Genomic DNA, 25995 nt, shown 5'->3' with positions numbered 1-25995 from the left:
GAGGCAGGGTGAAGAGCCAACAGAGTTTTGCCAAGAGAATGCACTGGTCATAGCAAATACTTTCTTCCAACAACACAAGAGATGACTCTACACATGGACATCACCAAATGGTCAATACCAAAATCAGATTGATTATATTCTTTGCAGCTGAAGATGGACATTCTATATAGTCAGAAAAAACAAGTCTGAGAGTGGACAACTGTGGCTCAGATCATGAACTCTGTATAGCAAAATTCAGACTTAAGTTGAAAAAAGTAGGGAGAACCACTAGGACATTTAGGCATGACCTAAACCAAATTCCTTATGATTATACAGTGAAGTGACAAATTGATTCAAGGGATTAGATCTGACAGAGTGCCTGAAGAACTATGGATTGAGGTTTGTACAGGAGGTGGTGATCAAAACCATCCGCAAGAAAAAGAAATGCAAAAGGGCAAAATGGTTGTCTGAGGAGGCCTGACAAACAGCTGAGAAAAAAAAAGTGAAAGGCAAAAGAGAAAATGAAAGATATACCCAACTGAATGCACAGTTCCAGAGAACAGCAAGGATAGATAAGAAAGCCTTCTTAAGTGAACAATGCAAAAAAATAGAGGAAAACAATAGAATGGGAAAGACTAGAGATCTCTTTAGGAAAATTAGAGATACCAAAGGAACATTTCATGAAAAGATGGGCACAATAAAGGAAAGAAGCGGTATGGACCTAACAGAAGCAGAAGATATTAAGAAGAGGTGGCAGGAATACACAGAAGAATTGAATGAAAAAAGGTCTTAAAGATCTGGATAACCACGATTGTGTGGTTGCTCACCTAGAACTGGACATCCTGGAGTGTGAAGTCAAGTAGACCTTAGGAAGCACTATTACAAATAAAGCTAGTGGAAGTGATAGAATTGCAGCTGAGCTATTTCAAATCCTAAAAAATGATGCTATTAAAGTGCTGAACTCAATATGCCAGCAAATTTGGAATACTCAATAATGGCCACGGTACTAAAAAAGGTCAGTTTTCATTCCAATCCCAAAGAAAGGCAATGCTAAAGAATGTTCAAACTACTGTACAAGTGCACTCATTTCATATGCCAACAAAGTAATGCTCAAAATCCTTCAAGCTAGGCTTTAGCACTATGTGAATCAAGAACCTCCAGATGTACAGGCTGGATTTAGAAAAGGCAGAAGCAAGAGCTCAAATTGCCAACATCTGTTGGATCATAGAGAAAGCAATGGAATTCCAGAAAAAGCATCTTTTCCTGCTTCATTGACTATGCTAAAGCCTTTGACTGTGTGGATCACAACAAACAGTGAATAATTCTTAAAGAGATGGGAATACCAGACTGCCTTACCTGTCTCCTGAGAAACCTGTTTGCAGGTCTAAAAGCAACAGTTAGAACAGGACATGGAAGAATGTGCTGGTTCAAAATTGTGAAAGGAGTAGGTCAAGGGTTATTTAACTTATGTCACCCTGTTTATTAAGCTTGTATGCAGAGTACATCATGAGATATGCTGGGCTGGATGAAGCACAAGCTGGAATCAATATTGCCAGGAGAAATATAAACAACCCAAGATATGCAAATGACACCACACCTATGGAAGAAAGTAAAGGGAAACTAAAGAGCCTATTGATGAAAGTAAATGAGAAGAGTGAAAAAGCTAGCTTAAAACTCAGCATGTAGAAAACTAAAGATCACAGTGTCCAGTCCCATTACCTCATGGCAAATAGATGGGGAAAATATGGAAACAGTGATAGAGTTTATTTGCTTGGCCTCCAAAATCACTGCAGATGGTGACTGCAGCCATGAAATTAAAAGACGCTTCCTCCTTGGAAGAAAAGCTATGACAGACAGCATATTAAAAAGCAGAGACTTTACTTTGCCAACTAAGATTGGTATAATCAAAGTTATGGTTTACCAGTAGTATGTATGGATGTGAGAGTTGGATTGTAAAGAAGGCTGAGCACTGAAGAATTGATGCTTTTGAACTGTGGTGTTGGAGAAGACTCTTGAGAGTCCCTCAGACTGCAAGGAGATCCAACCAGTCCATCCCGAAGGACATCAGTCCTGGATATTAATTGGAAGGACTGATGTTGAAGCTGAAGCTTCGATAATGTGGCCACCTGATGTGGAGGGCTGTCTCATTGGAAAAGACCCTGATATGGGGAAAGATTGAAGACAGTAGGAGAAAGGAGCAATTGAAGATGAGATGATTGGATGGCATCACTGACTCAATGGACATGAGTTTGAACAAACTCTGGGAGACAGTGAAGGACAGGGAAGTCTGGCCTTCCTCTGTGGCATCGCGAGGAGTCAGACACGTGAGTGGCTGAACAACAACATGGTATTATATGAAATGGAATTTTAAGAAATGAAGTCCTACCAACCACTGTTTCTCTGGAGGGGATCTCAAGGGAACTGTATGCACAGGTTACATTTAGGGAATATATCCCACTTTGTTAGCTGAATTATTGTTTAAAACATAGATCTAGTAAAGCTGGAGTGGAGCACAACAATTTAGGCCTGAGGTTGAAGAGCTATTAATATTTCTTTTTTTTCTCATAAAGCTGAGATTTGAATGTACTTGTGGAAAAAAAAGAGATATATCACCGTTAGTCTTGAGGCAGGTCCTGGTCTTTTATTATCATATTGGTAGCAAAATAGTTCAGTTCAGTTCAGTTGCTTAGTTGTGTCCGAGTCTTTATGACCCCATGGACTGCAGCACGCCAGGCTTCCCTGTCCATCACCAACTCCTGGAGTTTACTCAAACTCATGTCCATTGAGTCGGTGATGCCATCCAACCATCTCATCCTCTGTCATCCCCTTCTCCTCTCGCCTTCAATCTTTCCCAGCATCAGGACCTTTTGAAATGAGTCAACTCTTTGCATCAGGTGGCCAAAGTATTGGCGTTTCAATTTCAGCATCAGTCCTTCCAATGAATATCCAGGACTGATGTCCTTCGGGATGGACTGGTTGGATCTCCTTGCAGTCCAAGGGACTCTCAAGAGTCTTCTCCAACACAACAGTTCAAAAGCATCGGTTCTTCAGTGCTCAGCTTTCTTTACAGTCCAACTCTCACATCCATACATGACCACTGGAAAAACCATAGCCTTGACTAGATGGACCTTTGTTGGCAAAGTAAAGTCTCTGCTCTTTAATATGCTGTCTGGGTTGATCTCAGCTTTTCCCCCAAGGAGTAAAATAGTAGAAGAGCAAAAACATACGCACGGGTGGACATGGCCTTTCCCATCATGAATGCGTCTCCTTCAGGGTGTTCCACTTTGGCCCCTCCAATCAGCAGCCCTCCCATTGGATAGAGGAGGTGGGAGGTGCTGGAGAGGAGCCTGAGGACACGCTCTGCCACGTGATCTGAGGTTGTGGCACCGTCACTGTCCTAGGGAGGTGGATGGAATCCAGATATTTGAGAAGGTGGAATTGAGGTCAGGTCCAGGGAGGTTAGCGAAAGCATACAAACTCACAAAGCCTGTGAGTATGAAGTTTAGTACCTGGGTGTCAACCAGTGGGACCAGGGCCCAAAAGGTCAAACTGGAAGAAGTGTCAGTAGCTCAGTCAAAGTGTGAAAGCAACTTGGGATTAGTACCTGGCTCCAAGATTCTGGGTAAACAAGGTCTAGATCTCATAGTTTTTTTCTAATTTCCTACCAGTATATGAGCAGGCCTCAAATTTTGGTAGGTGGGACTGAACCCACAGAAGGCAGTGAGAAGGTGCACCCACCTACAAAGAGACATGAAAGGGAAGAAGACATTATCGGCAGTCAATGTAAAGTGGGGAGGAAAGTTCTTATCCTTTGCTGATTTCTGGCCTAGTGAGTGGTTTAGAGGGGTGTTATATAAACATGGTCCTCAAAAAACAAAAACAAAAACACACCACTAAAATATGCCTTGAATCCATTCCTGTTCAACTTTACTTGGATAGAGTATTCAAGGGGAAAGAGTATCAGGACCTCTGGGAAGCCTTGATGTCCCCAGTCATGTTCTGCCCTATGTGATCGGTACCTCCTAAAAAATTAGCATTCAACACCTTTGAGCTGGTACTGGGTTCGGCAATGAACTGCTTGCTAACTTCATTTCCTGACCTCTTTATGATCTTCTGAACCATTTAACCTTGCTTGTGCCTTCATTCACCTGATAATCAAGGCCTTTCTCCACTTTGTTCCTCTGTTTTTCTTCTCATAGTCTTCATAGCTTTGGATAAACGTGTCATTTGATTCCTGGGCCTGTTTCTGTGTTTATCACCGCTCCGTGAAAGAGATCCTAGTGCTTTGCTTGATGCACACTAGTTTACTTGTAAATGGAATTGATTCTTATTAGCTGCCTTAATAATATATCTCACAATATAATTGGAGAGCTGGACAAAAAAGCAGGCTTTTAGGATAATTTTGGTACGTTGTATGAATGAAGAATGTACGAGGTACAACAATAGCACTGACATTATCATCTCTTCCTAGAGTGGTGATGAGATTGGTAGTCAAGAGGAAATTAGGCTTTAACTGAATCTTGAAGGGTCATATGAGTTTTCCAGGTAGCTCACAGATGAAGGGCACTGTAGAAAGAAGAAAAACATGCAGTGATAAGAAGAATAAAAGAGTGAAGTTTATTTAAATACTTCCCAATAATCCCACTTGGTAGGAGTTGTAGCTGGAGAGGTTAGCAGAGTCCAGATTATAAAAGTCTTATTGAATAACATGGGAAAAGTGTTTGGGCTTATTTTCCATGGTAATGTAGCACTTTAGGGGATCTTGCATGATGGCAGGGGGTGACAAAGGTCTGTGTTATAAAGAAATTACTCTGGCATCAGTTTATATTATATACTTGACAGAGGCAAGAGACTAGTTAGGAAAGACTAGTTAGGAGAAATCTTGTTCTGTGGTTGGGACAGTGAAAGGCAGGAGTAGCTGCAGTGGAAGAGACAGAATCCACCAGTTTTAAATGGAATAGGTAAGGTGATTAGTGTACTCAGGGATGTGAGGGTGAAAAAGAAAAAGCATGTTTTTGATAACTTCTAGGTTTCTAAATTGGTGACTAGATGGGTGACAGTGTGATTTTCTGAGATAGGAGTTATGTAAACAGGGAATCAGCTGCGATTTTGTGTTTGTATTTAATGCATATCATTTTGTTGTTATGGTGGAACTTATGGTGGATGGGATCAAAATAAATAATTAATAAACAATTTACATTTTGGATTTGTTACATGAGTGCCTGTCAGATCTCTAGTTGACGTACCTCTGAATCAAGAGTTTAGGTGAATATTATTAAGATATTTGAATTAACTCTGATTATCCCATCCAATCCCACAACATCAGTCATGCATGGATGATCCTCTAGAATAAACAGAGGAATCAGAATGGAAGAAGCTTTAGGAAACACTAATATTTAAGTGGATGAGAAGCCAGCAAAGGGCAATGTGGTCCATGAATATCATGGGGCTCTGGGAGTCAATGGATAGGAGCTTTAAGAAAGGTATAGTTGACAGGGTAAGTTATATATATGGAACACAGAGCCTCCAGGACAAAAGCAATAATATTTAGAAACTAAAAAAAATGTGACATTCAACAAAAGAGCCCTAGAAAATACTCTTAATGAAAATATCAGTTGTATCAGAACAAAGTGCTTGACAGCTCTTTAGGAACATAGTCAGCTTGTGGAAAAATCTTATAAAAATTCTGTCCATGTTTTAACCCACACAAATTATAATCCTCCAGGAAAAGTTTCTATGACCACATCTCTCACAGTTTCTTTATCTTTAAAGTTTGACTACACTGATTGTTCTATAAACTGAACATAAATTGTTTAATATTGGATAATGTTTGTTTCAGGCAAGGACCTTACAGTTCATATTTCATGTGCCTTTAAATCTCTCATGGAATTTAATAAGTGGATTTGGTTTCATAGTAGAGCTTTATGAGGCTTCCCTAGTGTCTCAGGCGGGAAAGAATCTGTCTGCAATGCAGGGGACCTGGGTTCAGTCTCAGGTTTGGGAAGATCCCCTGGAGAAGGGAATGTCTACCCACTCCAATTTTCTTGCCTGGAGTATTCCATGGACAGAGGAGCCTGATGAGCTACAGTCCATGGGATCACGAAGAGTCAGATACGACTGAGGGACTAACAATTTCACTTTCCAGTATTCTTGCCTAGAAAATTCCATGGACAGAGGAGCTTGCCAGGCTGTAGTCCATGGGGTCACAAAGTGTAGGACATGACTGAGCGCACGCACACACACACACACACACACACAATTCGTGTATAAGACATATCAGACTTATTTTTACATGCTCAATATGTACCTTGTTTAGTACTGTGTCTCCATTTGCATGTGCCTCTTCCAAGACCAGTTGTCTTCATGTGATCATATATTTTTGTAAAATTTCCAAAGCTACTTTAACAGAAATTAAGACCACTGTCTTTTCCCAACTCACCTTCCCTTGAGTCATGGCTGCAGGTATGTATATTTTTAAATTATGAATGTATGATAACCCATTTATAGGATACTTGGAGAATATAGAACAAAGTTGCATATTGTTCATATATATATGAATCTGTCTGCAATGCCAGAGACCTGGGCTTGATCCCTGAGTCGGGAAGATCCCCTGGAGAAGGGAATGGCAACCCACCCCAGTATTCTTGCCTGGGAAATCCTATGGACAGAGGAGACTGGCGGGCTACATACAGTCCATTAGGTCAACATGACTGGGTGACTGACACTCACTTCACTATGTATTACAATTATTTTTCTAAGTAGATAAGATTTTTAGTTGGAGTTTAAATATCAAACTCTCAAAAATAGAATGAATACACAGAAAAGTAGAAGGATATAGTAGACCTGTAAAGCACGATGGACCAATTCAGCATAATTAAGATTTATACAATTTTCACAAAACAGCAGGATACAAATTCCATTCAAGTTCCCATACACTATAAACCAGGAGACACTGGAACATATCCAGGGATGTAAAAATGTAAAACAACATGCAAAAATTTCACGGCCTAAAGGTATTAAATCATACAGAGTCTGTTCTCTTATCACTGTGGAATTATGTTAGCAAACAATATCAAAAGATATTTGAAATAAGAGACATATTTTCAAGTGCCATGTGATACTTACCAAGAGAGATCTTTGACATACTTACTGAAAGCCTCAAAAAAGTTAAAAGATTGAAAAATACAGAGGGTGATTGCAGAGAAGAAAGCATTTAAATGAGAAATTAATATCAAAGTGAGAAATTAACATAGCACATACTTAAAATCCCCATATATTTGAAAATCAAGTGTCTGCTTTTAAATGATGGATGTATCTAATAAGCCATAACAAAGAAAATTAGAAAACATTCGTAATGGAATAAAAGTGAAAAGAGAATTTATTAGAATTTTTTGCATGCAGCTGAAGCTGCTCAATGCAACTAAATATAAGGTGGCATCTTGAATAAGGTATAAAAACAAATAAGGGCCACTAGCATAAAATTTTGTGAAATTTGAAAAAATCAGTACTTTAGTTAATAATATTGTATCACATGTTAATTTCATATTTTTTTTTACAACATGTTATTCCTTTATATTCTCAGAATTGGCTTAGAAGTTTCAAGACTCATAAAATTTTTTTTTTCAAAAATCGCTAAAATAATAAGGTTTTTAGACTTCTAGCAGTCATACTAGATGTCAAAATAAATGGAATTATATGAAAGTTTTGAGTGACTATAAATTATAAATCTAGCATTCTATTCATACTTAGTCAAACAAGTATAACCAAAATGTCATGTATTTTTTAGTTAAGCAAAAATTCATGTTTTCTAAAATATATATATTGTACATCTCTCTCTATATATATATGTATACAAAAGCTTTTCTACTACACATGATAAAGGTTTGAGAAAGAACAACAATAAGAAAAAGAGAAATTGGAAAACATAAACTGAATGAAATGAGAGCACTGAATATGAAACAGAAAAACTGAAACAAACTAGATAAAAGTAAATGATCATCATCTAGTCCAGTTGTTTTTGAACTTGGCTGCTCATTGGAATCATGTCAATGGCAGATATTTTTGTGGTCTGGTTAAGAGTAAGTTGCCACAAAAAAATGACTTGATGAAGATCAAATAAAGCTCATTGTACGACACTGTATAAAGGACATTGTCATGGAACTGGTTAATTCTCAAATAATATTTAAGGTTTTGCATACAAAAACTTGAAATGTCTTCCAATTTTATAGTTATCAGCAATTCTAATAGAGCTTTTCTCAGTTTTAAACTAGTTATAAACCTAAAATAAAACTTTCTAATCTATTAATAGAAAAATAAATTTAAATATACTTTAGTCTGACTCCTCAGAAATTAGAGCTTGAGACAGAGGGATTATGCACTCCTTTATCGTTAGGGAGTGCAGGCCCAGAGGGCAGACGTCAGGTACAAGGAGCAGAGAAGGCTTGTTACGTGTCTGGCTGCCCCTAAGTGGGTAGGGGTAGGTGGCTCTATGTTGGAGCATCCTCATTGTGACTGAGGTAACGTGCACAGTGTTTTTACAAAGTTGCTTGCCCTGTCAGTGCCAGGAGGTGTTTGTTATTGGGATGGGGAAATAACCTTACAGTGCTAACTTGGCTTCGAGATATGCACCTTTGCACCCCCTTCCTCAACAATAAGATTGCTGTGTCTCATCCTGCCGGTGTGAAATTCTAGAGAAGCGTCTGCCACTGACTCTTCTATAACCTCTTTTTATTTGTTTTCACGAGACTTTTAGGAATACATTGTTAGTAAACAAGCGATGCAAGTAGGTTTTTAAAAATAAAGAGAGGACTAGTAGTTGGTATATTTTTCATACATTTTAATCATAACTGAACTATCCTGTACTGCTTGGAGAAAAGTATTTGATGTAGAGCTAGAGTTTATTTTAAGGAAATTAACTTTAAATTAGTGAAAGTTAGGCAGTAAAAAGGTACTGATCTGGGAACCAGAGTACCAGGCTCCATAGTGTGAATAATTAACTGGCCTGACATTCAGGTAGTCTAGATTATAATGCTACCTCCTTCCTCAAATCTTTTTGTAGCTTGTCAAGTCCACTATGTCCAATCAAATGGCTATCATTAAACTGTACAAATTTGAATGGGTTATCAGAACCCAGCTGAACTAGCTGTTTAATGTCAAGGAACAGCCACAAACAAGATTACTTTAATCAGTTTGTACTCACACATACTTTGGTCACATTTAAATGGCTAGTGTTAATTTAAACATGTCTAGGAAAATTTTTTGTGTGCCTGTAACAATCAAACTAGGCAGGCAGTAGTATCTAAGGAGAATAAAAAGGAACAGTTTTGAATTACTCCTTACTTATTCTTTGAATACATAGAAGTTTAATTTTTTTTCATTCTAAGAAATTGTACCTGAGTATATAGGCTGGGGTCCAGTAATGAGACATGCATGGAGTCACACGCTGGTCGATACGCAGTCTCTGGCTAGTCAGCTGGTCAGTCAACCAGGCAGCTTTGAATGTGTGTGTCCCTTTTGACCCAGCATCAGTCACCTTTCATGTCAGGCTTCTTATCTGTCCGTGGTATTGCTACTACTTCTGTCCATCTCACAGATGCTATTGTGTGAATAGACGGAACATGTGAAAAGGATTCTCTAAGTGAGTGTGGAGATGTTTTGCTGTGATGCTATCACTTTTACCAGGAAGACACTCTGAGCTAACGTCTTCTTACAGACTTCCGGTAGTCAAGGTAAAATGTAGTAGGCCTAAAAGAATGGTTTTAGAATTGAAATGTAAACATGAGCTAATGAGTAAATTTTCTGATATTTGGGACAATGTTGCTAGTCTCTCACTGAACAAGTAGAATAAATAATTGTGGTTCCTTTAACCATTAATAAACCAACATCCCTTCTACTTTGTAATGGACTGTATGTTGAGGTTAAAAGGTGGTCCCGTTTACCTCTGTATTCACAGGGCTGGCCTTTGCTGTTCTGTCATCTGTGCATCCAGTGTTTGGCTTGTATGGGTCTCTGTTTCCCGCCATCATTTACGCCATATTTGGAATGGGGCGTCATGTTGCCACAGGTAATAATTTCTGTCTATTCTTATGCTTCTCATGCTGCTAATGAAAGGGACTCAGAAGTGATCATTTGTTAATAACATTTCCAATGCAATTCTTGCTTTACTATTGAAAATATTAGGGCAAATATTATCAGCAACTAATATCAGTAAATATTAGGACAAGATATTTAACTTTTTATGTCCAATACATACTGTGACTTATTTTTCTATTCCTGTGTAACCAAGGTTATTGTTAAAGATTCCGTTCATTTTTAAGTTGTCAGAGAAGGGCAATATTCTCAATTTACAATGAAATGAAAATAAGCACACCGAGGAAAAGAGAAGACTGTATAAAATTTAGTCACTCAAATGTTAAAAATTGTTTTCCACGCAATATTTGGGTTAGGACTTCCCTGGTGGCACGGTGGATAAGAATCCGCCTGCCAATGTAGAGGACACGGGTTCAATCCCTGTTCTTCGAAGATTCCACATGCACCGCAACCCTTGAGCCCGCGCTCTAGAGCCGTGAGCCCCAACTGCTGAAGTCCGCGAGCCTGCAGCCCGTGCTCCACGAGAGAGAAGGCACTGCAGGGAGAAGCCCGCGCACAGCAACGAGGAGTAGCCCCCACTTGCCACATCTAGAGAGCGCCTGCACAAAGCAATGAAGACCCAGTGCAGCAAAAAAAAAAAAAAAAAATTGGACTACACAATCTTTTAGATTTCTTCCAGCCTAGATTCTACAGACCCTCTCATTAATATACTTCTTATGTTGCCTAACATTGCATTATCAAATAAAAGGTGAATCACAAATAAGCTGATAATAGAGTAGACTTGGAAGTTAGATAGATGTGGGTGTGTGTCACATTTGTTGTTTCCTATCTGCATGATCTTGAGCAAAATTTTAAAGATCTATTTGCTGCTTTCTTGATAGTAAAATGTCAAAAAAAAAGTCATGACTGTAGTGAGCATTAGATGAGATAATTGATTTGCAAGTGTCTAATTTGTTACTTGCTACATAAAAATTAAGAAAAGATATAATCATTACAGAAAAGAAAGTGAAGTTGCTCAGTAGTGTCTGACTCTTTGCGACCCCATGGACAGTTGCCTACCAGGCTCCTTTGTCCATGGGATTTTCCAGGCAAGAATACTGGAGTTGGGTGCCATTTCCTTCTCCAGGAGATCTTCCAGAACCAGGGGTTGAACCCGGGTCTCCCACATTGTAGGCAGATACCTTACTGGCTGGGCCACCAGGGAAGTCCTTATACCAGACTTAAATCATTACAGCACTGATACCTTAATCTTAAATGTTAAGGTACTAATAATCAAAGTACTTAAGAGGAAATATCCATAGAGGCATTTTTATCCATTCTGTGTATGCAAGAGCTCAGTCTGCAAATAAGTAATACCATTTTGTGTCTATTTCTTCAGTGGTCAGTTTGTATTATGGAAGAAAACTATATTTCCTATAAGAACAATGTATTATTCTACAGTTTTGCAGATCAGAAGTTTGAAATTAAGCTTACAGGGCTAAAATTAAGATGTCAGTAGAGTTGCATTTCTTTCTCGAGTGTCTAGGGAACAATTCAGTTTTCTTAACTTTTTCAACTTCTAGAAGTCAAGGTATTTCCCTCATCTTCAAAGCCAGCAGGACAGCAACTTCAAATCTCTTTCTCACTCTGATCTTTTGCTTCTATCCTCCATTTTTAAACAACCCTTGTGATTACACTGGGCATACCTGGACAATCCAGGATAATCTTATTTGAAGGTCAGTTTATTAGCAACCTCAATCCCACCTGCAATGTTAATTACCCTTTGACATGTACCATGAGGTCTTTATAGGATGTGGATGCATTTGGAAGGCCATAATTCTGCCTATCACATTGATACATGCATTTTCTCATGTAGAAATTAACCTGTAAAATATTGTTTTATTTATGTAAATTCAGCTTCTTATATCAATGGACTCTGTCTTAGGATATAGGGTCAACAATTACCAGACATTTACAACATTGCTATCTAAAGTATGGTCCATGAACTAATAGGATCAGTGTTATGTGGGATCTTGCTAGAAATGCAAAATCTTGGTTGCCACACCAGATCTATAAAACCAGATTCACCGTTCCACACAGTCTCCAGTTTCTTTTAAATCTGTCTCTTGCTGACTAAAAAGAGGCACGACATGAGATTTTCAGTTTAAATTTGTTATTTGGGGCAAAATGAGGACGGCAGCCCACAAGACAACACCTCAGATAGCTCTGAGAAGCTGCTCCAAAGAAGTAATGGGGGATGAAGTGAAGTGAAGTGAAAGTCACTCAGTTGTGTCTGACTCTTTGCCACCCCATGGACTATATAGTCCATGGAATTCTCCAGGCCAGAATATTGGAGCAGGTAGCCTTCTCCTTCTCCAGGGGATCTTCTCTACCCAGGGATCGAACCCAGGTCTCCCACATTGCAGGTGGATTCTTTACCAGCTGAGCCACAAGGGGAGCCCAATGGGGGGTGGGGGAAAGTCAATATATAAGATCTTGGTGAAGAGGGAGTTCAGTGCAATCACACATTTATTTTACAAGAGATTTTCTGCTAGTCACGAGGAGCTGAGGTCATTATGAAGGGATTTAGTGCTCTTCTAGATGTGAGGAGATGCAAGGATTGATCAAATTGCCAACATCCATTGGATCATCGAAAAAGCAAGAGAGTTCCAGAAAAACATTTACTTCTGCTTTATTGACTATGCTAAAGTCTTTGACTGTGTGGATTGTAACAAACTGTGGAAAATTCTTAAAGACATGGGAATACCAGATCACCTGTCCTGCCTCTTGAGAAATCTGTATGCAAGTCAAGAAGCAACAGTTAGAACTGGACATGGAACAACAGACTGGTTCCAAATAGGAAAAGGAGTACGTCAAAGCTGTAGATTGTTACCCTGCTTATTTAACTTATATGTAGAGTACATCATGAGAAACGCTGGGCTGGAGGAAGCACGAGTTGGAATCAAGATTGCCGGGAGAAATATCAATAACCTCATATATGCAGATGACACCACCTTTATGGCAGAAAGTGAAGAAGAACTAAAGAGCCTCTTGATGAAAGTGGAAAAGGAGAGTGAAAAAGTTGGCTTAAAGCTCAACATTCAGAAAAGCAAGATCATGGCATCTGGTCCCATCACTTCATGGCAAATAGAAAGGGAAACAATGGAAATAGTGGCAGTCTTTATTTTGGGGGGCTCCAAAGGTGCTGCAGATAGTGACTGCAGCTATGAAATTAAAGGACACTTACTCCTTGAAAAAAAAGCTATGACCAACCTAGACAGCATATTAAAAAGCAGAGACATTACTTTGCCAACAAAGGTCCATCTAGTCAAAGCTATGGTTTTTCCAGTGGTCATGTATGGATGTGAGAGTTGGACTATAAAGAAAGCTGAGCACTGAAAAATTGATGCTTTTGAATTGTGGTGTTGGAGAAGACTCTTGAGAGTCCTTTGGACTGCAAGGAGATCAAACAAGTCCATCCTAAAGGAAATCAGTCCTGAATAGTCATTGGAAGGACTGATGCTGAAGCTGAAGCTCCAATACTTTGGCCACCCAATTCGAAGAACTGGCTCATTTGAAAAGACCCTGATGCTGGGAAAGATTGAAGGCAGGAGGAGAAGGGGGCGATTGAGGATGAGATGGCATCACCGACTCAACAGACATGAGTTTGAGTAAACTCGGAGTTGGTGATGAACAGGGAGGCCTGGTGTGCTGCAGTCCATGAGCTCACAAAGAGTTGGACACGACTGAACTGAACTGAACTGAAGGATTGGGATCACGAAATCAGTGCCTGAAAATATCTAACTGTCTAAAGTCCTGTTCCACCAGTTTCCCTGGAGCAGAGTGCCTCACTGTCCACCCTGAACTACTTCCAGGGCATGTCAAAGGTCAACAGCTGCAGCAGCACAGAGTTCAATCTCCATAGGGGCAGAGGGCAAATGCCCTTGGCAAGCACCAGTCTGCTGTTGACACTATCTATCTGTATATGTTTGTGTATATATATGTACTTAGATTTGAGAATCTCAGATATACTATTAGGTGCTTTATTAAGAACTTTACATATTTTATTTTAATAAAACCATTTAAAATAGACATTTTTATTTCGATATTTAGGTAAAAAAAAAAAAACCTACATTTCAGAAAGGTTTCTGTGAGAGCACAGATTAAGTTGTAGGTGCACGGATTACAAACAAGATGTGGCTAAATCTGAAGCCCAAGCTTTTCCTCTTTTCAACCAGCTGCTCAAGGATGCAGTTTCCTTTTGTGCTGATATAAAAGGAAGAAAGCACAATAGTGATTTAGAACTTATTGAAGCCCATTATATTCAAATTTTCCCGCTCTCTAATTTCCTAACAATTTATTTTCATTCTTCAAAACAGTTAACTATGTCACTAGCAAGAAAAAGTCTATTCTTGTAGAGCTGACCTTGAAGCATTTCCTCTGTTAAACAAAAGATAAATGAAAAAAGTAAAACAATTTCCCAATAGACCATAATTACTTTATAAAAAAAAGTCAAGAATATTTAACTTGATATACCTAAGTATGAGTTTACATAAACCACTTTATTTCCTAAGGAATCATTATTCCTAAGGTGGCATTGCTGTGAAACTGCCATTTATATAACATTTTGTATTTAACAGATATTGTTAACAGCTAACAGTTAACAAATATTATTAACAGGAATCCTGTAGTCTACTAGGTTAATAATATACATTTCAAAATACATATATAATTTACAGACTCTACTGTAGACACTGTGTAACACAATAAATGCTTAAGGCATTTTATTTCTGCATATGTATCAATACTTCTCCGAAAGACAGGGTCAGCTAGAGCTTCTCATTTCTCTATTTATCCTAACACATTTAGAATTCTTTAGAATAATATTAAAACATTAGCATTGTGTGTATATATTTATACTCAAGAAATATACTGATTATTTTTTGCTTTTCTATGGTCTTAAATTTAGGAACCAAGAGAATTTCACCTAAATTTCCTGAAAATATTTAGTATAGAGAACATATTTTTCTTTTAAATAATTTTGTTGTACTTTAGTTTGGCATATAGAAGTATGTGAAGCTTCTTACCTCCATTTTACTATTAAAGGACTGATGTTGCTTTCATAAAGAACAGTCACTTTATCTGGGACTTTAACTCCAATTCTGATAGTCAGAATGCAATAATGAATTAGGAAATGCAATAATAAATTATGTTTGAGGTATGTTTAAAATCAAATAACTTAAAAGCCAGACTATAAAGACACCAAATGTATTGTTTTTTAACAATGTGATTTTTTTCTTATTTAAATTTAAAATACATATATATTTTTTAAAGGACTAAATCACTGATTGCTTCTTGTGACTTGCAAAGAAAATGTCTTAGAATAAAGAGGAAAAGAACAGAAACTTGGGTATCAATCCAGTGGAAACAAAATTGTTAAAGATAACCCTTAAGTGACAATTTGTAAGATTTAATTATCTTCTAAAATTAGAGAAAAATATTTTTAAAGAGAATAATCTGTTCAGCAATTTAGAGAAAAGATTAGGGAGATCTTCAAGGATAGTCTTTAGAAGAAAAGTAAGCAAATATTTATTTACCAAATGGGGTAGGACTTGTGATAGATGATTTTTACATATGAAATCTCATTTAATCTCTACCCAAATTGTATAACTAGATATTTATCATCATTTTACCAATAAGGAACTGAGTGAGGTTAGATAAGTTGAATAGGAATTTGAACTTAGATCTGTCCAATCCTGAGGCCCTGCTATCCACAGTACTCTAAAGCTACTAGATGGGTTTAGTGGTGGTGGCTTGGATGGTAAAGATTCTGCCTGCAATGTGGGAGACCTGGGTTGAATCCCTGGTTTGGAAAGATCCCCTGGAGAAGGGGATGGCTACCCACTCCAGTATTCTTGCCTGGAGAGTCCCATGGACAGAGGAGCCTGGCAGGCTACAGTCCATGGGATCACGGAGAGTTGGACATGACTGAGTGAGTAATACTTTCACTTTCACTCAAAGTTACCACTGGTAGGCTTAAAGCCTAGATAGGGTGAAAAGTTGACAAAGTGAGGGAAGGGGCAGAGGAGACAAGGGGAGGAGATCAAGACGAAGCCATACCAATAAGAGAAAGAAGGTCAAATGTCATTCACAGCATCCTCATACGGTCACCACAGCCTCAACATCCTTGACTGTCATCAGCTGTCTCAGAAACAGCAAAGTAACAGCCTTTGAAAAGAGGCAGTGCCTCCATAACCAGTTGGCACAGTGGGTGACCCCCATACACTTTCTGGCAGTATCTCTCTCTAGAGTCACATCTTGGGATGTGACTCACTTGGAGGTGAGACTCACTTTTCTCCCCTCAATAAAACATTTGAGATGGCCTTTTCCTCTTACCATTCAGTTCCTTCTTATCATCTTACAAATCCTAGGAAAGATAGGCCTACACTTAAAAATTAACCCTAGATCATTTTTGTTCTCAGTTCTCTAGTCGTTTGTTCGTTGGCTTTTGTACAGATCATTTTACTCTATGTCCTAGACTTAAAGGTCAAAAGACACATTTCTTTATTCTCGGGAATATCAAACTTTGAGAAATTTTATTGTAACATTTGGAAAAAATGTCTTATCAAGAACAGATTCAATGGCAGACATTCTTTATTTGGTATTGCTTATCTTTGATGCCAGAATCTGTCTCTAATCATTAGATATATTTGTTCTTTGATGTGTTCTTAATTTAATAATTTATGATGAGAACAGTGATCATGAGAGCAGGTAGTTATTGATGATTTATTGAGAATGACAACTTCCTGAGAGAACACATTTTTATGTGCCATCAACTCAATGGAACAGTTAATATTGAATAACAGAGCATTTTGGTTTTAATCTCATTGTGAATTATCTTTTTTAGGTGCCATATGTTGTGATATGTGGCATATATATAAATGTGTGTGTGTGTGTGTGTGTGTGTGTGTGTGTGTATAATTTTTTAGTTCCTAAGTCATGTCCAACTCTTCTGACCTCATGGACTGTAGCCCACCAGGCTCCTCTGTCCATGGGATTTTTCAGGCAAGAATACTGGATTGGGCTGTCATTTCCTTCTCTAGGTGATTACATTATTTCTTTTAAGTCTCATCACAACCCCATTGGGTGAGGGATGCTTTCTATGTTTAGATAAAGAGATTGAGATGCAGTGTGCTGGGATTTAAGGTGAGGTTTATTGGAGGCTACCATCATCATACTATTCCGAATCACAGCACATACTGCCTTATCCTGTGAAACCAAGGGATTGCTTATGTTGGGTTTTTACTGAGACCTTGTCTCTGTTTGAATTGGCTCTCTTGATCTATGAGGCTGCATGCCATTTGTTGAGATGTCTACATCTTGTGACGTAGACCCTTTTTCACAAAGTGTCGCTTATGATCTGGGGCAAACTAAGGTCTTTAGGTAGTGAGTTGGAATGTTTGCACAATGCTGCAACTTGTTTCTTTAGTTCCAAATTGCTGCACCCTCTTTGTGGGAACTGGCCTGCCGGTGTGGCTGCATTCTCAGACATGCTGCGCCAAGATAAGAGCATCAGAACTCTTGGCAGAAAGAGGAACATGCTGAAAATGATCCTGCATTTCTGTAAGGCCAGGACAATTCTTGGGAAATACCTTTGAACCATATCTGGGTATAGTAGACAGAAATGGTATATTTAATCATTTTATGGGCCACAGCATGTTGTTGTTTCTGTGCCCTGAATAGAAAGATTAAACCTGGCCCGGAAGGTCTGGGATGGATCTATGTTGAATATGGGATTTGAGCCAAACAAGGAAAGACAATGGTAGATTGTCTGAGTAGATTGGAGGAGCAAGCATTTCAGCAGTGAGTCTCAGATTCAGCAAAGGGTCCCATTTTTCCATATGAACTTATTGAGGTGTTTATCATCTCTTTCATATTCTTCTCAAACTCTAGAATATAGGCATTATTACCCTCATTTTTTTTTTAAAGCAGAGACATTACTTTGCCAAAAAGGTCCATATAGTCAAAACTATGGCTTTTCCAGTAGTCATGTATGGTTGTGAGAGTTGGACTATAAAGAAAGATGAGCACCGAAGAATAGATGCTTTTGAACTGTGGTGTTGGAGGAGACTCTTGAGAGTCCCTTGGACTGCAAGGAGATCCAACCAGTCCATCCTAAAGGAAATCACCCTGAAGGACTGATGCTGAAGCTGAAGCTCCACTACTTTGGCCACCTGATGCAAAGAGCTGACTCATTAGAAAAGACCCTGATGCTGAGAAAGATTGAAGGCAGGAGGAGAAGGGGATGACAGAGGATGAGATGACTGGATAGCATCCCCTACTAAATGGACAGGAGTTTGAGCAAGCTCTGGGAGATGGTGAAGGACAGCAAAGCCTGGAGTGCTGTGGTCCATGGGGTCGCAAAGAGTTGGGCATGATTGAGTGACTGAACAAGGGCAACAGCAACAGCCTCATTTTAAAGATGAGGTGATTTAGACTCAGAGTAATGCACTTTATGCTGTGATAGTGATAAATGGAGGAGCTGGATTCAAGTCCAGACTAGGACCTTTATCCATGCCCTGCATTCTCTATATAGGTCTGCAGAGAGGTGGGAAAACATATGGCCTAGGAGGGAATAGCAAGTAGATGGTGTGGCTGTGCAAGAAATGCGCAAGTAATATGTGTGTATAAAGGTGAGTTCTGTTTATTCCAGAGTGAAGGGTGGAGTAGTGGGGTTGCAGAGGAGAGTGCTTCTAAAAGATCTGTTTTGGTTTTACAAGGTAGATTCACCTTTAATGGTGGAATACAATAATGTTTATTCAGTCTGATACTAACAGAAGACTCCCTTTCCCTTTTTAGGCACTTTTGCCTTGACGTCCTTAATATCAGCTAATGCAGTGGAACGACTTGTCCCTCTGAGCAGCCAGAACCTCACCACACACGGTAACACAAGTGTGCTGGGATTATCTGACTTTGAGATGCAAAGGATCAGTGTTGCTGCAGCTGTTTCCTTTCTGGGCGGTGTGATTCAGGTAAGTATACTGAAACTGGTGAATAAAGAAAGGGAGAGAGTGGCCAGGAAAAGGAAATTGGTGCTTTATTAAACTTTTCTCTTCAATTGAATTTTTCTTCCAGTTTTATTGAGATAATTGCCACAACACTGTATAAACTTAAGGTATACAGAAAAATTATTTGATATACATACATCATGAAATTTAAGTTTCATGAACATCCATCTCCCTGGTGGCTCAGCTGGTAAAGAATCCACTTGCAATGCAGGAGACTTGGGTTCGATCCCTGGGTTGGGAAGATCCCCTGGAGGAGGGAAATGCTACCCACTCCAGTATTCTGACCTGGAGAATTCCATGGACTGTATAGTCCATGGGGTCGCAAAGAGTCTGACATGACTGAATGACTTTCACTTTCAATTAGAGCAATGAAGTGTTAATTTCAAGGCAAGGTGGAACCATTCAAAATGCCCATATCAGTATTTTTGCTGGGGAATCAAGCACTCAATAAAAATTATGGCACTTTAAAACCAAAACTATTTTTTTCTTTTCTCTGTAGCTTTTATTATCCTCTATAATGAGCAGTTTGCCTTTTTTCCTTTTTCTGAGAACTTAGAGTGGTCTGGGATTATTTTTGGAAAATTTCCCAAGCTTTTTTTTCTGAAGCAACCACTGGACAAGATTTCTGCCCCAGAGGACACGGGGATATATAACTCTTTACACAAGCATGGAGTGACATAGCTGGAGGTATTTAGTGACAGAGCCTTTTACTATTGTACTGGTACATTCTGGAAACACACAGTCTTACATCTAAAGGACGGTAAGAACAACTGCAGACCCAATTAAGAGATTCTCCACTTACTTTTGATTTTGTACTAGACATTTTTTTGCATCTATTAAATAAAGGGATCATGAGTATAGAAAGGATTTAGGATGTTAACTAGTTTAACCTGCCTATTCAACGGATCATTCTTAACTCTTTCCAGAAAAATCAGTTTTATTCTATTGTAATGCTGGGGGAGGACAATCTAAAGTTCCTTTTGACGATGTTTCACTGTTTCACAACCATTATAGACAAGAAGCCATTACTGTTTAAATCTTTCCCGCTGTACACCCACCTAGTAGGGCAAAGATGCAATTCACTTAATAAAATTAGAATTAAAAGCCTTAAAATTATAAATTGAAAATTCCTCACATTAAAAATAGTAATTATATTCATTACCCTACTATGTGCTAAGCTCCATTCTAAGCATGTATTCATATATTCAACCTCTATCAGTACTGTATGAAATAAATATTCTTCTTCCCATTATACTGATGAAGATACTGAAAAGTAAAGCAACTTATTTAGAATCTCATAATTAGCAACTGGCAGGGTAGGAGTTGAATTAAAAAATAGAGCCTCTGAAGTGCTGTGCTGCACAGCTTTTAAAACTAACATTGCGAAAGGAAGCAAGGAAACTCAGTTCACCAGCTTTTCAAGCCAGACAGCATGCTAGAGTCTCCCACACTTTATCCCCTTGACAATAGCAGCAACCGTGCTTTAGGCGTGATTCGTCCGGTGGGGCGATGTCCTTGGTTATGTAACTGTGTGTCTGTCATTCTTGAGACCTTCCGGGTCTTTCTCACACCACTTATATGACATCGCTTGTACTTCTTTCAAGGCTCAGCTCAAATATAATCATCTCAGAGAAATATTCATTGACATCTCTGGACTTCCTCTAGAAGACTTTGGACCTGACTTACATGTTAGGACTTCTCAATCTACCAGAAAATATTTTCCAGGTATTTGCCTCTCTACCTGGAATTAGTCTCTAGAATTGTTGAACTCTATAATTCTAAGAGCTGGTACAGAATAAATGTGAGTTGAATCACTTGAATAAGAATAACATTAACTAGATTTTAGTAGCACTGTCGTGTCAAATAGGCAAAATTAAATTGAGATTTTATTTTTGTGTCTTCTAGTTTATCATTTTCTCTCTCCACCCCCCCACCAGAAGATAGGGAATGGGTGTATATCTGTTTAAATTGTAACACAATTCCTAATGAAAAAGGAGTAAAAAAAAAGTATATAATTTTTTACTTTGGTCATCGATTTTGTCAGATCCATCTAGCTAAAAGGTGAAGACTTTTTCAATGAAATCTCCCACCTCTTCTCACAATCATCCCCCAGCCAACGCCTGAAGAAAAATAAAAATACAACCATTCCTACAACTCCCCCACTCCTCCGTGTCTTTTAATAATATCATGCTCCAATCATCCCATTTTAAAACTTAGTTGTTTTCTTTAGCTCGGGCAGAATTCCTTTCCTATAGCGTGCACGCATAGTCACTAAGTTGTGTCCGACTCTTTGGACTGTAGCCTGCCAGGCTCTTCTGTCCATGGGATTTTTCAGGCAAGAATACTGGAATGGGTTGCCACTTCCTACTCCAGCGGCTATTCCCAATCCAGGGATGGAGCCTGCACCTCCTGCGTTGCAGGCAGATTCTTTAACCGCTGAACCATCGGGGAAGCCCAGTGGAAGGCTGAAAAGTCAAACTGTTGTCCATCCCTCGCAGTTCTGAGTCTCACTGCCTCTTACACTAGAAGCTATTTTCTTTTCTACAAAAGTCTGAGAACTGAAAAGATTTTGGTGCTGCCTTCAGCCATGCAATTCCAAATAAAACTAATTCCTAATTCCTAAGCAGTGAATTTCTACTCTATTCTGTAATAAAAAATAAAATGTGAATTGTGCTGGTTACCTGCTGAATGATCCACTGTTTGCCTCAGATCTGTTGCCCATTCCTGCTATGTTCAACGTAGGTGTTTTCATCTCTTTTACTCTTGCTGCTCCTCTTGGCAGGAGAAGGGGGTGACGGGGGATGAGATGGTTGGATGGCATCATCGACTCAGTGGATGTGAGTTTGAGTAAATGCCAGGAGATAGTGAAGGACAGGGAAGCCTGGCGTGCTGCAGTCCATGGGGTCTCAAAGAATCAGACAGGACTGAGTGACTGAACGACAACTGCTCTTATACTAACATTTTAAACAGCCAGTGGTTTCACATTCTATCATCAGACTCAAGCTACCAAAGTATAACCTGATTTTTGAGCCAGCGTGCAACAGTGATGTCATTGCTAAGTCCTTTCAATGAGTATTCAGGGATGGTTCCCCTCAGGAAAGTGTGCAGCATACTTGTTTGCAAAATTAGGTGTTCAATAAATGCAGGGAAGAGTGATGTCACTCACACTTGGAAAACTCTTATGTTCACTACATTTTGTTGTTATTGTTCACTCAGTCATGTCCGACTCTTTGCAACCCCATGAACTGCAGCACACCAGGCTTCCCTGTCCTTCATTGCCTACCAGAGTTTGCTCAAACTCATGTCCATTGGGTCGGCGATGCCATCCAACCATCTCATCCTCTGTTGCTCCCCTTCTCCTCATGCCTTCAGTCTTTCCCAGCATCAGGGAAAGCATCACTGCTTCTAAACTGCTTTATACTGTGACTTCAAAGTGGCTTGTTTTACTGTTGTTATTACCTTTTGGCTAGTTGTGCTTCAAAACTAACAATGCTGCGTCTTCTGTACATAGTCTGTGCTGTCCTACTTTATATGCGTATTCTTCCCTCTTTCTGGAATTCTTTTGAATAGCGTCTTTCTTCTTGGATTCCGTAAGCGTCAAGATACAGTTATATTCCTGTCTAGCAGTATTGCATTCTCCTTCTGGAAAACTAGTGGCACATTTTCTGTTCCTCTCTTTTATATGTGTGCAGGTTTGTCTTGGTGTGGTTATCTGCACAATCATGTCTCTGAAACCCAGCTGCTTAGAGCTTCTCCTAGAGTCCGTCTTTTCCCCTGTCCCTGTGTATGTGGAACTCGGGAACTCGTATTGAACAATGCATGCATGTTGGAGAAATACAGACTTACCTGAGGTTCCTGTGAGAGAGGTAGAGGAGGCTTTCTTCTCTTTTTAATTTTTTTTAACAAATTTCTTGATTTAGAATTTTTTTAAGTAAAGTTGCAAAGATAGTACACAGTTGCCACGTATCCTATGCACCCACAGTTTCCCCTATTATTGATATCTACATTAGTCACAACTAACGTATCAGTTTATATACACTGCATACATTGTAATCATACATTATAATCAGATTTCCTTAGATCTTACCTGATGTTTTCTGTTCCAGAATCCCATCTGGTGTACCACTTTACATTTAGTTGTCTTGTCTCCTGGTAGGGTCCTCTTACCGGTTAATATGTCTGAGACTTTTCTTGTTTGTGATGATCTTGACAGTTTTGAGGACTACTGGTCAATAGTCTCTAGAATGTCCCTTAACTGGAGCAATTTCTCTGATGTTTTTCTCATGATTAAACTGGGGTTGTGGGTTTTGGAAAGAAAGATGAGAGAGATAGAGTGATAGTCTCATCACATCTTATTAGGAGTACAGACTATCAACTCTCTTAATGTTAACCCGGATCACCAGGCTGGACTAGTGTTAATTTGTCAGGTTTCTTCAAATTACTCTATTTTCCACTTTTCCAAACTGCAGTTTTTGGAAAGAAGTCAATATGCACAGCCCACTCTTAAGATATGGGAGTTATGTTAAAGAAAAGTTAAGATAAAGAGTGGGGAGTAGCTACATAAATTACTGGAATTCTTCTGAACAGGAGTTTTCCAACTCTCATTTTAAAATGTAATCAATCATTTATATCAGTATGGACTCAGGGTTATTTATTTTATCCTTTGGGTTATAATTCAGTACAGCTTTATTTATGTTGTTCTTTACGTTGTGCTGGCTTTGAGCATTGGGGGCGTTTTTTCAGTTGGCTTTTATGTCCCTCCTTGATATGCTCTCATTTATTTGTTATTTTTGGAGCTCTTTTTTATTTTCTGGCACTACAAGATGATCTAGGCTCATGGTATATATTTCCTACCTTAGTCATGGAATCAGTCATATTTCTAAGGAGATCTGATTTCTTTTATTGGAGAATGCTATTAGAAATTAAGATTTATGTGCTGGGTGTGCTCTTTGCCACAGAGGTGTTGTTACTTCTAAGCTATTTCAGCTGACACAAGCAAGGAAATATATATATATGTGTGTGTATCAACTAAAAGGCTTCCCTGGTGGCCCAGATGGCAAAGAATCTACCTGTAATGCAGGAGACGTGGGTTCAGTCCCTGGGTCAGGAAGATCCCATGGAGAAGAGAATGGCTACCCACTTCTGTATTCTTGCCTGGACCCCATGGCCAGAGGAGGCTGGGGGACTATAGAGTCATAAGGAGTCGGACATGACTGAGTGATTAACACTTTCACTTCATGTCAACCTATGTATGTAAACACATCTCTCTAATTTCTAAATATTTCCATCTATATCTGTGTTAAAATAAACATGATTTCCTACTGATGTCTGCAATTCTTATCCCTTCCATACTGATCATTCTAACCTTCTCCCCTTGCTTGCAGTAGATTTCTTCAATAGTGAGAAATCTGGCTCCCACCATCTACTAACCATTTATTTCATTTTTCAGTCCCAGGGTATACTTCTAGTGGTTTCAGAATTATTAACTTCTAGACCCATGGGAATGAACTTTACCAACTAAAGGACAGCATCTTTATAACCTTTGGTTTGACATACTTCGGGCTTCTCTGTGGCTCAGCTGGTGAAGAATCTGCCCGCAATGTGGGAGACCTGGGTTCAATCCCTGGGTAGAGAAGAAGGGAACGGCTACCCACTCCAGTACTCTAGCTTGGAGAATTCCATGGATTATACAGTCCATGGGGTCGCAAAGAGTTGAACACAACTGAGCAACTTTCACTTTCACTTTACATACTTCACTCATTTCCAGAGTTATTCATGTGAGCACATTTTTGGCATCCCTTTCTGTGAGGTTTTTTCATACCTTTAACTAATGTGAAAAGTCTATATATTGTAGGAGTCCATTTAAATGCTACTTAGAAAAGGCAAACATATAAAGATAGTAAATGCAGCTTTGGTTGTCAGATTCTTTGTCACATTCTGCAATCCACCCTGGGACCTCCCAACCTCCAAATAATTTTCTAAAAATTAAGGTTCATGGGTTTTGATAAATGTGATATCATATATCCACCATTACAGTATTGTACAGAGTAGTTTCACCATTCTAAAAAATTCCCCGTGTTTCACCTATTATACATTTTCCAAGCCCCGGCAGCTACTGATCTGCTTACTTTTTCAGTTTTGCCTTTTCTAGAATGTTGTATAATGGAATCATGCAGTAAGTCATTGCATGACTTGATAGGCCATTCCTTTTTATTACTGAATAGTATGGAGGCAGGCTTTATCTTATGAATTCCGTAGCACATAACTTCACAGAACACAACTTCATAGGTATCCTTTTGACGTTTTTCCTCTATTCTCTGGTCACACAGAGTTTTTTTCCTGCCGTATCTCTGTGCAGCACTCAGCCGTTCCATTGTTGTTTAGTTGCTAAGTCATGGCGAACTCTTGCGGCTCATGAACTGTCACCCTCTAGTCTCCTTCTGCCCGTGGGATTTCCCAGGCGAGAATGCTGGAGTGGGTTGCCATTTCCTTCTCCAGGGGATCTTCCCCACCCAGGGGTTGAATCCATGTCTCCTGCAGTGGATTCAGGAAGGTTCTTTACCACTAAACCACAGGGAAAGCCAACCGATCTATTATCATGAGCAATTTAGCTCTCTTTCCCAAGTCTGCATGCAATACTCAGTAGAGAACAAAGGGCTTTCAGAGTTTTAGCTCCCACTCAACTTCTTAGTCTCTGCCTTCCTAGTAACAGCTACGTTGCAGTTCTTTACACTCCTGGTTAACGTTCCCTGCTCCCAACAACACTTTGCCTCACTTTATAAGGTTTTTCCAAAGGAACTGTGTCTTTATCTCTGTATTCTGTAGCAATATTGTGCCTTGCCCCTAGCAGGTATTCAATAAATATGCATTGAACAAACAA

The 25995-nt window shown here is 39.0% G+C and overlaps 1 protein-coding gene across 1 annotated transcript in view; it reads left to right on the top strand.

Annotated features, from left to right (window-relative positions):
* Nucleotides 1-25995, top strand: part of SLC26A7 (solute carrier family 26 member 7) — a 135149-nt gene that overhangs the window by 11969 nt on the left and 97185 nt on the right. Inside the window, exons 2-3 of the mRNA XM_020870031.2 lie at nucleotides 9932-10042; nucleotides 18907-19079. Of these exons, the coding sequence (XP_020725690.2) occupies nucleotides 9932-10042; nucleotides 18907-19079 (284 nt within the window). The remainder of the gene's footprint in view (nucleotides 1-9931; nucleotides 10043-18906; nucleotides 19080-25995) is intronic.

Source organism: Odocoileus virginianus, chromosome 15, assembly GCF_023699985.2.
Source record: "Odocoileus virginianus isolate 20LAN1187 ecotype Illinois chromosome 15, Ovbor_1.2, whole genome shotgun sequence".
In the NCBI taxonomy this organism is placed as follows: domain Eukaryota; kingdom Metazoa; phylum Chordata; class Mammalia; order Artiodactyla; family Cervidae; genus Odocoileus; species Odocoileus virginianus.
This window is presented reverse-complemented; position numbering and strand designations above follow the sequence as displayed.